This window comes from Geospiza fortis, unplaced genomic scaffold (genome assembly GCF_000277835.1).
Source record: "Geospiza fortis unplaced genomic scaffold, GeoFor_1.0 scaffold635, whole genome shotgun sequence".
Lineage (NCBI taxonomy): Eukaryota > Metazoa > Chordata > Aves > Passeriformes > Thraupidae > Geospiza > Geospiza fortis.
The window spans coordinates 332,341-347,658 of record NW_005054610.1 but is presented as its reverse complement, the minus strand read 5'-3'; the positions used below and the strand labels follow the sequence as shown (position 1 = coordinate 347,658).

The window sequence follows — 15,318 nt, the reverse complement described above, 5'->3', positions numbered from 1 at the left end:
TAAAGCAGAAAAATGAAAGTCCCACTCCACTTTTAGTCCTAAAAGTTACCTCAACTCCACCGCATCATGAGGGAGAGGCAGACTGGGTGTGAGAACAGTGGAGCATCAGGAAACCACATCAGAAAAGCTCCTCCACTGGGATCACATCAAAAAGGGACACTTGGAACATTAAAATCTCCCAAATCTTTTTGATTTCCAGTCTTTCTTTAAAAGGCAGTTGGTTGTGTGGTTTTGAGTGATAGGGGCACTTATCACTCAAATCCAGTTTCCCTTTTATTTTTCCTCATTAAACCTTTGCTATCTCTGTGCCAAACAGTGTGATTTAATCCAGAATCTTTTCCCTAAAGTGTTCTGGGAGGTGTTTCTGGAAAAGGAGCTCATCAAAATCTCTCCGACGTAGCTTTAGGAGACTTAGTGGAGTTTTGTGGTGGGACACACAGAGTCACGGAGAGGAAGGAAGGATTTTAGTGATGTCCTGGGAATGACTGGTCATGCATGTGCAGGCAGGGAAGCTATAAAGAAAATCTTAATTCAGAATTCCACCTGCTGGAGTCAGCAAAGATTACTTACTCCACTGGTGCTCCTTGGACACACATAAATTACACCACCCTCACTTCTCCTGGGTGGCTTTAAATCTTTTGCTCCTTTTGCAGTAAAATTAATGGAGAGCCAACATGTTACCGTTTGCTTTTAGGTGTTTACCAAAAGTACAGAAATGGCCATTCCTTAATTGCACAAGACATATCTAATGATTAGAAGTCTTAATTAAACAGAGGAGGCAGAGCAGTGTGGAGAGAGTCATGGAATCATGGAACGGTTTGGGATGGGAGGAACCTTAAAGCCCATCCAGTTCCACACCCTGCCATGGGAAGGGACAACTGCCACTGGACCAGGTGGCTCCAAGCCCCTTCCAGCCTGGCCTTGGAGACTTCCAGGGCTGTGGCAATGGGGGTCCAATCATGTAGATCCAGTCTTTGGTTGGTGTAAATTTAAGGTCTTTTAAGATGATTTGCACCAAATTTGACTCCTACCTGGATTCAAATGGGTGTTCTAAAATTCAGAATGAAGTCATGTCAGCCTTTGTGTTTTTATGTCGTGTCTGTCGCAGACATGTGATGACAAAACACATTTTTTTATAGCTCTTCAAAATCTGCTGGAAGAGGTTATTATGGGGGGAAAAGCCTTGTAATGTGCTTGGTTGGTTTTTCAACATTGTTTTCGAGGTCCTTTGAATATGATTCAGGTTTTCAAAAAGATCAAATGGGGATCTTTTTGTTTCATTGTACAGTTGAGCAGATTAAAAGAGAAACCAGAAATGACTACCATAAATCAACATAAAATCAATAATAAAAAAAAAGTATTAATGTGTTTTGTGATTAGACTGATGAAAGAGCACAACAAAGGAATGAACCTGAGGTTGGGCAGATATATTTTACCAAAGGCAAAATTGAGAATAAAGGTCTTTCCTCACCAAAATTATCAGGACTCAGAACTGCAAAAGCTTCCTCTCCCCCCACACTCTCATGTGATAAGAAGTTATTTCCCAATCACAAAGCACAAAATACATCAGGCTTAATCATTAATGAAGGAAACCGCAAGAAAGATTTGACAAGAAAAGAGCAATCAAACAGGTATAAATACTCATTAGGAGGGCTCTGATTGCCAAAGGTTTCCCACTAGAAACAGACCATCCTCTCACTTTTTATACAAGAGGAGAATAAATCAGTGCAATGATATGGAATTAGGGTAATTTCTTTGCCTCCATACTCCCCTATCACAATTTCAAGATGTGATAAGCTAGCTTGGCAAGTGTTGAATTTAAACCTGGCCTCTCTGAACATCAGACATTCTGCAGCACCTCCCAAAGCTGCACCAATCCAATCCAATCCAATCCAATCCAATCCAATCTAATCCAATCCTCTATTTGGGCACTGGACTTTTGGCATAGGAAGAGCTTTTCTCCTGGCTGAATATGCTTCCCACTTTCCACAAGCAGTTCCTTCCTAGGATGGCTCAGGGAATCTCTTCAACTGGAAAACCCCTTCAGCTGGAAGGGATCAGCAATCTTGTGGATTTATAGGGACATTTCTGTAACCTTTTAACAACTGAGGTACTTTTCTCACCTTTTCTAAGGCTTTTGCTGTGCCAGGCAGTGGGACAGCATCCTGACCCAGGATTCCCATACATCCCACATTCATTTCCACTGCAGGAGGAAGAAAACAACAGCAGGAAGATCACAACAGGAGGAAGATCAAACCAAGCCTTTGCTTTGTTGGGAGCCTGAGCACTGATGCCTCCAATCACAGGATTGGGCGATGTGGCACCGCGAGACGAGTGGATCCAGGGGCGTGGGATGTTGGGGCTCTCATTAGGACTTCAAAGGTGCTGAAGAAATTTAGTGCCCAAAGGGTGGGACTCATTTCACCTCCCTCAACCTCCCCAAGCAGGCGCCGGGGCCGGTGTCTGGTTGTCTAGACGGCCTCTGGTCTCCAGGAAGAACAGAGGGAAGGAGCTGCAGAGGTGGATTCCTCCCACCTGCTTCCACTGCCTATTTTGGGAGGTGATGAATCACTGTCTGGAGATGCCAGATCTCTTTCCATGAGACAGAGACGGAGTCTCAAAGAGGAAATTAGAATCCATGGCCAGGTTGATGGCTGAAGGAAGGAGGAAAGTGCACCCAGGCCCAGTGTTTGATGAGTTCTATGAGGAATATCCCTTGAAAAATCCCAGCTTTGACTCCTCACGTGGATTGTTAATGAGAGGCAAAAACATATGACTAGACTGAATTGCCTTGGATAACTTTGGCTTTAGGATACAAGACACTGCACTAATCAAATCAATCCTCCAACATGTCATTAATAACTTGGACAAGAATCTGCCCAGTCCGAGAAACTGTAAAAGTCCATGTTCTGACCCAGTCTTACATGGATCAAATGGCTGTGGCACAGGCAGATTCCTGCCATTGTCCAGCCTGACTGTGAGGAGCTCTCAATGGCTAAGGATAATAACAGAGCCCTTTGAGACTATCGCATAAAACACCTTCTGAGAGCTCATCCAGATTCATTTCCAGAGGCAACAAACAAATTAGTGAACGCCACTGTTCCTCTAATGAATTCCCTTTTCGGCAGCGCATTCAGGGAGTGAAATGCTGACAAAGGAAGCGATTGCAAGTTGTCAAAATGACTCATCCAATCCCTCATCAAAATATTTTCCTTTTTGATTTCCTCACTTATTCCCCTCTGTTGTTTTTTTTTTTTTTAATTTTTTTTTTTGTCTTTTTTTCTTTTGAGTCAAAAACCTGCAGGTTTTTCTTCGGAGTGCTCTCCCCTTTCCCACATCCATGTTCACAAAAACAAATTGGTTATTCTTGAGGTCTTATGCACCACTTATTATTCCTTGGAAAGACCTAAAAGACATTAAATGAAACTGTCTTCCCACTGGGATCCAGAAGAAACAACAGGAATTTGGCCAACACTCACATTTTACCCAATGTTGAGCAACTTTACCCAAAATCTTTTCCCTCTCAGGAACCCAATGGCTCTCACGAGTTTGGGAACTGGGGTTGCTGCAGCACAGCTGTTTCACAGATGTTTAATTGCAGCCTATGCTGCATTCCAAGTGTCTCCCACACATCCGACTGGGATAATGGGGTGCAGAATGGGAATGGGGCATATCTTCAGTCTGATGATGAGGCTGGTTTCCTCCACAGGGTTCCGAACATCTGCTCTTCTTTGGAGTCAAATCTGCATTTTGCTTCTGATAAGTCTGTTTAGAACTTCAAGGACTGTGGAAGTTCCAAACTGCAGCATTTGAAGCCTCTCATATTTGTTTAATCTGATATTTCCAACTGTGCTGGCAGCCGAGTTTACACTGTAAGCCTGAACTACTACAAACAAGGGTGTCATCTGAATGTTGTAAATATCTGGAATTATCCCTTTTGGATACAGCAAAAGTAGCAGTTTACACAACTAATTTATACCACCAGCCCCTCAAGCTCACAGAAGTTGCAATTACAGGTTCAATTAATGGCTTTGGGGATCCTGGAGCTGCCGTCACATCCCACAGTTTCCATGTGCATGTTCTTTTCAACCACTTGATATTAGAAAGTTGTGTGTTTGGATGAGGTTTGGCATAATTTTTGTCATCCTGACTCTTGGAAAATGTTTTTGGAGGAGGTTAATGAGGATGAGGGAACATAGAACCTGGGTCTCCAGCTGCCACCCCATTATATAACGTGGAGATTCCTCCAAGCATTGCTCCATTCGAGAGGAAGGACTGAGGGTGTTCAGTTGTTTGAACTATAGTGTCCTTTTTTTCTCCCAAACACTTCTTCTGCAAAGAGCTGAAAGAGCCCTTTTGTTTTGACTTTCCAACTGCCAGTTTGGAGAAGGCCTGGAGAGGTTTCCTGCCTCATCTCCTTGGGCTGGTGATTAGGAGAGAGAGGGACTCATCTCCCCAGTGTGAGTCAGAGCCTTCCTTGTTGTCCAGCCTAATCTACTCATTAAGACTTCCTCTGTTGGTGCAGAAAGCCCAGCCCCTGCGGAGAGCAAATTGCCCCCATTCCCCTGAGCACGGCCCCAGGGACTCCTTGCCTTGGAGCGGTCTCCCCAAGTCTCAAGGACATGTCTGGCAAAGTCACCCAAATTCAGCCGTCACTTGGTGAATGGGGCGGATCTTGCCAAGCTGGAACAGACTATTGTTCCTTTTTTGTTCCCCGTAGAGACTTCCAGGAGGCAAGTCTGAAAGGGCTCTGACACCCAGCCTTGGAAGAAGCTCCAGAATAGTGAAAGCCAAAGAGTAGTGAAAGCCAAAGAATTAACAGTCACAAATAAAAACTTCCAGCATAATTCTAGAAAAAATGGTCACTGATGTCACAGAACATCATTCTGTTTGCTCACATCTGTGAGCAAACAGAAATATGTCACAGATCTTGGATGAAACCTGATCTGCTTCATTGGTGTTTCAGGGAAGGTCATCATGAAATGCTGCACATTCCCAGGCTTCTGCACATTTTCCGAATTCCCAGAATTCTGTGATTCTGTACATGTAACTGGGAGATATTTTGAGTCCTTGCATACAAATCCAGACCTTAAGCTCAGTGAATTTACTGGTGTTTCAGATACAGAAATCATCCATTATGACACAACTTCCACAGTGTTTGTTCTTCTACAATTGACTTTCTTCTTTTATTTTTCCTTTGAGTTACTTTTCTGCACCCAGAATTGTGAAATTACCCCCACAAAATGCAAGTCCGCAAAACATCCCATCACACACAGCCCTATGAGACACAAAACCCCAAACGACACACTGCAAACAAATCACAAAGAGTTCTTCAAAAATGTTCCTAAACTATAATTAGCACTAAGTTAGGGGAGCACTTCAAACCATAATGTATTCGAAGGCAACTTGCAAACAGAGCACTTTTAGATTCCTTTTTATTTCCTCAGTAGTTACTATTTGCTGGGCTGGTTTGCATTTTGAGGAGCATTTATTGCTGCCAGGCAAACCAAACCCTTAAGTACTTAAATTACCGTCCTGATCCTATCAAGGCCAGCTTCCCAAAATATATATAAGGGACAGCATCCCCGCGTCTCTCCAGTGGGATCCCTGTTCCTATCCTGCACCAGAGCAGCCCCATAACTTTGCTATTCTACCTTCAAATAAGCCACAATGAGCAGGCAGGCACCAACGGTGAGATCTGTCCTGGGACGAAGAGGCTTCAGTTCAGCCTCGGAGATCTGCGGCCGCAGCTACGCCGCGGCCACCAGCCAGCCGGTGCGCTGCGGCGCCTACAGCAGCAGGAGCGTTTGCAACCTGGGCGGCAGCAGGAGGATCTCCTATGTCAACGGGGGCTGCGGCACCGCCTGCTTTGGGGAGATGGGGTTCGGAGGCATGGGCTACGGGAATGCTGCAGGAGGCAGGGTTGGCCTGTGCGGCCCCCGTGGATACAGCATCGTGCGGGGGTACCCCGAGCGCAAGGCCGACGGCATCCAGGGGATCTGCATCGACGAGCGGCTGCTGAAGCCCCTCTGCGTCGGGGTGGACCCGCTGGAACACGAGATACGCTGCCAGGAGAAGGAGCAGATCAAGACCCTCAACACGCAGTTTGCCTGTTTCATCGACAAGGTGAGTGCAGTCCTGCTCCAGAATTGCTCTCCCTCGAGGAAAACGAAACCTGACTGAACCCCTCCCAAACCCATCTTGTGCCACAAGTCCATCAACCTCCTCCAAAGCCCCAGTCCAGCTCTGCCATGAATCCCTGAGCTGGATCCATGCAGGGGTCCAGCTTTCCACAGAAAATTTTAAGATAATTCTAACAATTTTTAATAACTAATAGTAATTTTAAGAGCATGTTGATCCAGATTCAGATCTTTTTAATGGGGTTCATTTCAGCTCTGTGCCTGCTCTGGCATTCCATGGCCTTTGAATCATGGCCATGGTTGCACTGGACTTTCTTGCAGGCGTTACCTCTTGGACAGTCTCAGTTCAAATCAGATTTCTTGCTGCAGCTTAAGTGGAAGTTACAGCCCTGACTGGTTCATCTTTCTGTCCTGTGTTAAATAATTCAAATAATTCCCTCCTCTCTTTGACTTTAAATATAGTGACAGTTCCAAAAACTTTCTCAAAGGCAAAGGTGGTTAATCTTGATCCAGACATGTGAAGGTTAGAGATGAAATCTGATCTGTCACCCAAGGATCCCTTTGTAGAAAAAACAGACAAAGCAGTTTCACTATCTGGGGACTCGATTTTATCCTAAAATACATCAGAGGCACCACCTGGAGTTTTGTTCCTAATACTTGTTAAGAAATTCAGATTTAGACACCAGGCTCCTGGATTTCTAAATAATGTAGACATGGGAGTCTTTGATTTCTAAATAATACAGACGTGACATTTAGATTTCTAAATAATTTACATGTCTGAATTCTAGATTTTGAAATAATTCAGACTTGTGGCATAAAGATCGCTTAATAAGGGCAGATAACTTTCAGATCATGGTGCCGTATCATCTCTCACTTCCTGAAAATCCCATTCCTCCACCTGTGGTTAAGGGCAGAGAGTTAAACAGGTGTTGAGTCCCTGCCTTCACCTCTTTACTTGAAGAATTGCTATCTTTTGCCTTCAGGTTCGATTCCTAGAACAGCAGAACAAAGTGCTGGAGACCAAGTGGGGCCTCCTGCAGCAATATGTGCTGCCAAAAAAAGGGAAAAACCTGGAACTGTACTTTGAGAATTACATCTGTGACCTGAGAAAGCGCCTGGACTGTTTGCTGTGTGAAAAGCAGAAATTGGGCAGTGAAGAATGTGCCACAAGCCAGCTGGTGGAGGAGTTCAAGTGCAAGTAAGGACCTTCTGAGCTCCTCTAGCTGGTGGCGTTTTGCTTTTCTGGTTCATCTTGGGCAACTTCTCCTAGACTTGTGGCATGTCCCCTCTGGGACTGCCACATTCTTCTGTCTCACTGGCAAGCTCTTTGCATTGGTAATGTTGTTGCTCATGAAGAAGCTTCTGATCTTGAGATGGTTTAATGCTGGTCTCCAGACACTGATCTGGCAGTGCCTGGTGGCAGTCCCAGCAAGAGAGAGTTGTCATTTTTACCTGGTGGTTATTGTAATTTATACCTGAAGTCATTATCATTTATACCTGATGGTTGATGTCTGAGTGAGCATTTTTTGTTCCTCAGCCCTTTTTTCCTCCTTTTCCAACAGGTATGAAGAGGAAATCAACAGGCGCACAACTGTGGAGAATGAATTTGTGGCGCTCAAAAAGGTGAGAAGCTCAAACAGCATGAATAGTTTTACCTGTAGTAGGTTTTTTGGGGCAAAACTTGGCTGAAATAGTTAATTATTAACAAAAAACAAAAAAAGTGTTATAATGAGATGGAGGAAGACTTAGAAAGAGGCACAAGGTTGGGAAAAGAGGTAAGTAGAAAGTAAAAATAATGTCTCCCCAAAGTTTACATCATCAGCACTACAGCACCAGTTTTGTTGCCTCAAAAATATTCCTGAAGTGTGGGAGGGGGACAGAGAAGGACAGGTCACACCAGAACACCAGGTTATTTCTGTCTGTCTCTCCACATCCTTTATTCTTGGACATCAGAAAAGCAGGAATCATTTGAAGAATATTAAAAATGGTGTTTAAATACTCATTAGACAGTTGTGGGTTTGTAGCTGCGTCCTAAGTGATAAATCAACTAATTCCTGTAAGTCATGTTGGAATGGTTTCGTTTTCCTTCAGGAGGCACCAGGATATCCTGACTCACCCTCTCACACCTTTTTTCTCTTGAAATCTTGTTGAGACACATTTCTGTCTTGTTGGTGTTGCCTCTGTGTGTTTCTCCAACATTTACAGCTAGGTTTGGGCTGGAATGTGTGTGTCTCTCCTCTTGCAGGATGCAGACTGCATCTTCTTAAACAAGGAAGAGCTGGAGGTGAAGGTGGATCTGTTAAGGAGGCAGCTGGAGCTGCTGAAATGTGTGTTTGAGGAGGTGAGTTCCTCTGGTACATCCTGGGACTTTGGTGGTCCTGTCTTATCCTTCAGGTGCTCCAAATTTCTACTGCTTGAAACTCCTCTGGGATGTGTCTCATACAAAGCCCTGAATAACTAAAAGCATGGAAGTACAAGGTTGATAAAAAATTAACATGATTATGCTGGAGATAGGGTGGTTCCCCCTTCCTTCATGCAGCTCCAGGTAGGAATTGGCTGTGTCCTAACTCTACCCTGGAGAAAAGATGAGTCCATCTCGTTCCTCCGGATTGCAGCTGCCTGATTAGAGCTGAAGCAACTCCCAGCTCAGTCCTGTCATTAAATCACTCAGGCAGCAGGAGATGAGAGGATACCAAGGGTTAAGTCACTCCAATTTCTTGCCCTTGATGTGGACAGAATTGCTGCAGGTCAGCACATAGGTCAGCAGTCACAGGTGGTAACTCATCCTGCCGCAGGATTTTCTGCTGAGCCATCCCGAGGGACATTTCTTGACTTGTTCTATCCCTCAGCCATTCCATGTCCCAGCCCTTCCCTCCTTGCAAAGCCTGAGAGGTGAGAAGAGCTGACAAAGCCCTTCCCACCCCGCAGGAAAGGGCCCAGGTCGATCGCCAGCTCTGCGACACCTCTGTCATCGTCAAGATGGACAACAACCGAGACCTGGACATGGAAAGCATCATCAAGAACGTCGAGTGCTGGTACCAGGAGATTGCCCAGAAGAGCAAAGAAGAAGTCGATGCTTTCTACCAGAACAGGGTGAGTAAAAGGCCAGCTGGGTCTGTGCCTGGCAATGTCACAGGCCAAAAGTGACGATTGTCCTATTTCTTGGTTCCAGTTTCAGGAGCTGCAGGATAAGAGAGGGAAATTCTGCCATGACCTGCAGAGCAACAAGTGTGAGATTTCAGAGCTGACACGGATGATCCAGAAGCTGCAGTGTGAGCTGGAGAGCGTCAAGAAGCAGGTAGGAGATGTTTCCAGAGAAGTAGGACAGATCAGAGACAGGGCAAGGTGATGCATTGATCTTTAGAAGACTTGACATCTGCTCTAGGCCCTGGCTGGAAAGCGCAAAGTGGGTGGAGAGGGATGGGATGCTGGTGGTTTTCCCCTGTTTGCAATTGGAAGAGCAGATTTATCCAAACCCAGAGTGTCCAAAAACCAGGATAAGAAGTTTTGCAGACACCTACACTGCTATCCTCCCCTGACAGGTCTCCTGCCTGCAAACCTCCATTTGTGATGTTGAGCAGCGTGGGGATTGTGCCCTCAAAGATGCTCGAGAAAAGCACATTGAGCTGCAGAATGCTCTACAGAAGGCCAAGGACGAGCTGGCCTGCATGCTGCGGGACTATCAGGAGCTGCTCAATGTCAAGCTGGCCCTGGACATCGAGATTGCCACCTACAAGACTCTGCTGGAGGGTGAAGAGAGCAGGTTGGTGACACTTTTCCCTCCTGTGTATCTGAGGCTATGGCAGTTCCTGCTCCCAAGTGAATTCCACCTCCAAGGTCTCCCCAGGCTCACAGAAACTGGACCTGGAGAGGTGCCTGGAGGCCATGAAGGCCACATGGGTGCCAGCAAAAACAGTTCCTGTCCTAGGGATAGTGAGGCGTGTTGCAACAAGGGACTAAGTGGTCTGGGTTGTGGCTGGAAGTTGTGAGTAATGTGTGTTTCTCTTTTCTCCCCACAGGATATGTGTGGGGAACCCTGTGAGCGTGTGTAAGTAACTGTGCATTTTCAGCCATGAAGATTTCTTGTTTTAGGACAGATACCTTTGGGAGCAACATTATCTGTCTGCCCCAGGTCCCTCTGCCTCCCTTTTCCAGTTCTGGAAAGTTTAGACCCAGAAATCTCAAATACCTTTGAATTTAAAAAAATCCAGCTTTTGGAGTGAGGGGAGAAGGTCAAACTCAAGATCCTTTTCTACCCTTGGAGGCAACAGGGAGATGTCCTGGGGACCATGGGATATGTACTGAACCTAGGAGGCACCAGCAACATGGGAAGGGGGAGGATTCATGAGGGGATGTGTTGGGACATGGGGGAGGAATAGGAAGGAGCAGGGGCTCAGACTCATTGGACAAATCCAGAGGAAATCAGGTTTGGTTGGGTCTGTTAATCGAGAAACAACGTGCCTTGTGGAAGTCGTCCAGTTTTCTTCCCTAACTGACTCCCATGGCCTCTGTTGCAGCTGTGGTCAGCAGTGGCTACAACATCCCTGATGACAGTGGGATGATGGCCAACGGGGCCGTGTGTGGCTACGGCTCCCTGGGCAGGCGGGCCGGGCGCCACAGCTCCCAGACCGGCGGATTCAGCTCCCGCAGCGCCGGCATCCACCCCAAGAGAGTCCTCAGCTCCGTGGCCAAGCAGTGTGTCCCAGAGGTGTTTTGCCAGGCTGGAGGGGTCAGCTGCAAAGCCGGGGGGTTCAGCTCCCGCAGCGGGGGGTACCCAGCCCGCACCGTGGTCAGCGCTGGGAGCGCGGGCCTGAATGCCAGGATGGGGCCCTGCCAGGCTGGACAAGTGCTCAGCTTTGGGAACCAGGGCTGCGTCATCCGGCAGCTGGCGGGGCCCCCCGTCGTTGTGTCCAGTGGCCCTGAGGTCGTGGGGTGCAACAACGGCGTGGTGGGGAATTTTGGGGTTGTCAGAGACCCCTGTGTGGTCCCATAGGACAGCGGCGCTCAGATGTGCCAGCCCCGTGCCAACACGATGCAGGGTGATTCCTCTGCCCCTTAGTAGCAACATTTGTCACCAAACCCATTCCCACATTTATTAGCCCCAGATTTATGCTCCCAAGCTGTGTTTTCAGAATCCCCAAGCCTAAAGATCCCTCTAGAAACTTCTCCTGCAGGTGCTCTGCACAGTGTGATTTCTGAATCCTTACTTTAGGTTATCACAGCTTCAAGGGTTTGTTTGTTGTGCTGCTTCCCCCTCTGTCTTTTCCCATAACAAGCAGATTAATTTTCAATATTCCCCCCTCCAAGAGCCCTCTTTTTTTCTTCCAGCTCCTCCCAAAGCATTTCAGAAAAGAGAGTGAGGATTCAACTGCTTAAACTTTCCCAGGAGATGCTGCAAAGAGCAGACTCCCTCTATTTTTATCCTGTCTTTTTTGGTCCAAGAAAACCCTGCACTGCAAATTTATGCTTAAATCTGAAACAAAGCAATTTTCAAAGCACCTGCTGGTTACTTCACAGCCATCAGCTTTTTTTTGTGTGTGTGAAATTTGCTCATGGATGAGCACATAGTACTTTTGTTTGCTTCTGCATGTTAGGGTGGCTGGCTCAAGGAGTGCTAATTTTAGAAGTGATTACTCCCTTTGCTTTTCCATCCCTCCAGAATGCCAAGGGAAGTTATTGGTGCATAAATTGTCCATGTTGACATGTTGACAAATGGAGCTGTTCCCATTGACTGCTCAAACTTCCCAGCTTCTCACTGTGTCCTCAATAAACTGCTTTGAAAGGACATCTTTTGTCTCTCAATTTTTCCATAGATGGTATTTAAAGAAACTACAAGATAGGTGAAAAAATACTCTGGGGATAAAAGGAACCGAAGAGACCTTTGGATTCTCTGTGGGCAGTTTGGGACACCGTGGGGCTCAGGTGTCACTGGGGGTAACTGTGGTTTATTTATCTCCTCATAGCATATCACATAAGATATTTTATAGACCAATTAACAATTGATGTCAAAGATTTTTAGAAACCTCCAAAATAATCCTAAGCACCACATGGTAGCGTTTTCCAACCTATTGCAACCTCCAAACAATGTATTTGTTTGATCCTTTCAAGTCAGAGCAGTTGAATGAAGATGAATTCATCAGTGCCCTTCTGGGCTCATAGGTCTGGTGATCAAGGCTGTGAGACCAGAGACATGTTTCAGACACAAAAACTTGGTTTTAGTGGCTTTGGTGATGACAAAGTGTTATTTGAACTGTGTGACATAAAAAGCACTGAGATCTCTTGGCCATAGTGAGGTGGGATTGACTTTGCCCTGGTTTTGGAGTTTCCCATGTTGAACTCAGTAGGGTTGCTGGGGATTAATTTCTTGGAAAAAACGACATTTCCACGGGGTGATTCATCCAGCCAAACACAGGTGCATAATTTAGCATTAAATGCATGGAGCTTGAGGCTGTCTGCACCAATGGGATCCGTCCTGGCTCTGGAGGCAGCCCCAGGCAGGGGGATCAACCCAAACATGGGTGTCCCATGCCAGGCGCCTGCAAATTCCCAGGAATCCTCCCTGCCTCTCCCGCCTGACTTGCAGACGTTATTATCACAGGGAATTTCTTCCTGTCTCCAGCCCAGGAAGAATTACAGGCCACGCAGCCCCAGTAATCTCTCCACTCTCACAGGGCAACATTCTAATTGCAACCTGAAAAAAGGGGACAATTAAAGGGAGAGGTGGGGAATAAGATCAGCACCTTTGGCGAATGGCAGGGGATGTAATTTCTGTGCTGAGAGTGGAAAATGCTTCATCCAGCTCTGACCAGCTGCGTGTCAAACCCTGGTATGGTGAGCTGGATGCTTGTCCTCCAACTGTGCCCTCTCTCCAACGAGGAATCCCAGTTCAGCAGTTTCAATTTTAATTGGCTCCAAGTAGATGGGATGGAGCTCATCTCAGTGGGGAATTCTGCACTTGAGCTTGCTTCATTCGCCATTTGCAAACGGAATTTGGAAATAGGAGACCCTCCCATCAGGCAGCTTCCATTAATTGTGTGAATATCATGGATTCATGGTGCAGTGTCAAGATGTCACTCAGCCTCGGCCAAGTGTTCAGGAAACTCTGAAGCTCCAAATCTGGGTCTTGTGTCTGTGAGGAGGCCTGGCCATCCCTTCACAATCCATAGCCAGCATGATTTGTCTTGGCTTTGTGCCAAGGTCCCTTTCTGTTGGGTTCACTAAAAAGATGGCTTCTTGAAGAAGAGGAGAGGGAGGAAGCCCTGCTTTGGAGCCAGGCTTTGGTCCTCACCTGGTTGACCTGACCCATTGCTCTTCCCCTACCTTCTCTGCCTTTATGGCCTGGACAAACAGGAACTGGCTTTGCAAGGCATTCCCAGCTCAGAGGGGCGGGGGCCTGGCACGCCCCAGCATTTCCAGAGTTTTCCCCCCGACCATTAAAGTCAGACACCGAGGCAGCCCCAGGTGAGAGAGGACTCGAGCCTGGGCTGTCCCTGCGGGGCCTTGGGCTGAGCTCAGACAGAAGCCTGAAATATTCCGAGCATTACCAAGGGTGCCTCTTCCCATTCTTGACTGAGAAAGCGGGAGGTGACTGCCTAATTTCAGAGGAATAATTAACTTTTACTAGCCTGAATAATAGAGAGAAGAAAGGGAGGTGATCCTGCCTCATCCAAAACAAGGGCAGCTCCTTTCCTCCTCCTCCTCCTGTAGCCAACACCCAAATATTCTGAGCTATATTAGCAAACCAAAGAGGGAAATGAAGGCTGCATTTATTTTTCTCTCTCTGGCTACAGCTCTTAAAAATTTTATATCAGGAGCAAAGGGAAAAGGTTCATCTCAAATGATTTTCAAACCATTCATTAAAGCTGTACAACAAGCTCAAAATTCTCTCCTGGCAAGGCATTGCTACCTGTCATCCCAATATTTATTTTGTGTTTTAATCTTGGGGATTGTTTTGACTTCATTATTTTTATTTCCTTTTTAGTCTTAAGGAGTGTTTTGACTATTTTTCCCTTCCTTTTCAATAGCAACAAGTTCAAACACTCGTTATAACTTGGGGAACTGGAATTTCAATTAAAAATTATCAAAGAAAACATGTTGATACTGGAGCAATGTCTTCATGAAGTTCTTCTAGCGAGAAAAAAAATTTAGAAATACCATTCCAGGAATTTTATTCTATTAAATGTCTTGGGTTTGGTTGACTAATTTAATTAAATTAATGTCATCCCAACCAAACCCAGGACATCAAACCAAAGCCTACCAGGGTTGAGGAGATGAAGAAGGGAAAGGGCAGAAGCATATCCATCCAGGCTGAGTGCGTGGTCCAGGTCTCTTTCATCACCCAGGGGACACACGGACCAGTCAGAGGGTTCCCCCTCCAAAAAACAAACGTGTGCTGCCAGAAGACCAGCGTGAGGAGAAGGGAGACTCTCCTCCTGCATCAGACCCCTCCCCACCCTTCCCAACAAGCATCTTCCAGTTCAACCATCCTGAGCAGGGTGGGAAAATTCTGCCATAAATTCATTTTTAAAACAAGAGTGATTCATGGCACAACCCCCACAACCTGAGCTTAGTTTATAGACTAGAAAGGTGAGGGTTGGGCCTGGCACAGGTTGCTGAGAGAAGCTGTGGCTGCCCCATCCCTGGAAGTTCCAAAGCCAGGCTGGACAAGGCTTGGAGCAACTGCAGTGGGATGGGCTTTAAGATCCTTCAGTGGGATTCCTCTTCGCCCACATCATCTCTCTGCACTGATTGCACCAAGACTGGATGCAGAAAGAGGAGGAAGAGGTGGGACTCTGACAGGAACAAAGTCATCTCCCAGAAAATCATCTCTCAGAAAATCATCTCCCAGAAAATCATCTCTCAGAAGTCCTGGCCACAGCGCGTCCCTGCAGCACAAGGCAGGAACAGCAGCACAACTGCAGCCACAGCAGGAAGAACGCCCATCCCAGTAAATAGTTGAGCTGGTAATTAACCCCAGCAGAGTGAATGGAACAAGGAAATATTCTCTGAGCCAAGGCTGTCATTTAAGCTTTTCCACTTGCTCATTATTCCCTGTGTGTAAGAGTCACCAAAATGTTTTTTTTTACATCAAAAACTGACACCAACCATCACAAGCCAAACAAAACAGGGCAGGTTCAAGAGACATTTCTTCCATCCAGCCTGGAAAAGGAATCCAAGA

At 46.3% G+C, this 15,318-nt stretch overlaps 1 protein-coding gene across 1 annotated transcript; it reads left to right on the top strand.

Moving 5' to 3' along the window:
• The first annotated feature begins 5,670 nt into the window (after nucleotides 1–5,670).
• LOC102033699 (keratin, type II cytoskeletal) lies at nucleotides 5,671–11,133 on the top strand. Its single transcript, XM_005430249.1, has 9 exons — nucleotides 5,671–6,126; nucleotides 7,124–7,338; nucleotides 7,703–7,763; nucleotides 8,386–8,481; nucleotides 9,069–9,233; nucleotides 9,313–9,438; nucleotides 9,683–9,903; nucleotides 10,160–10,188; nucleotides 10,658–11,133. The coding sequence occupies exons 1-9, from the start codon at nucleotides 5,671–5,673 to the stop codon at nucleotides 11,131–11,133; spliced, it is 1,845 nt and encodes a 614-aa protein (XP_005430306.1).
• The last annotated feature ends 4,185 nt before the right edge of the window (nucleotides 11,134–15,318 follow it).

Bases quoted from the DNA above. Each gene is read 5' to 3' on its own strand.
- LOC102033699 (XM_005430249.1), top strand. From the start codon at position 5,671: ATGAGCAGGCAGGCACCAACGGTGAGATCTGTCCTGGGACGAAGAGGC. The intron at 9,234-9,312 runs GTGAGTAAAAGG...TCTTGGTTCCAG, and splicing joins ATGCTTTCTACCAGAACAGG to TTTCAGGAGCTGCAGGATAA. The intron at 9,439-9,682 runs GTAGGAGATGTT...CTCCCCTGACAG, and splicing joins TGGAGAGCGTCAAGAAGCAG to GTCTCCTGCCTGCAAACCTC.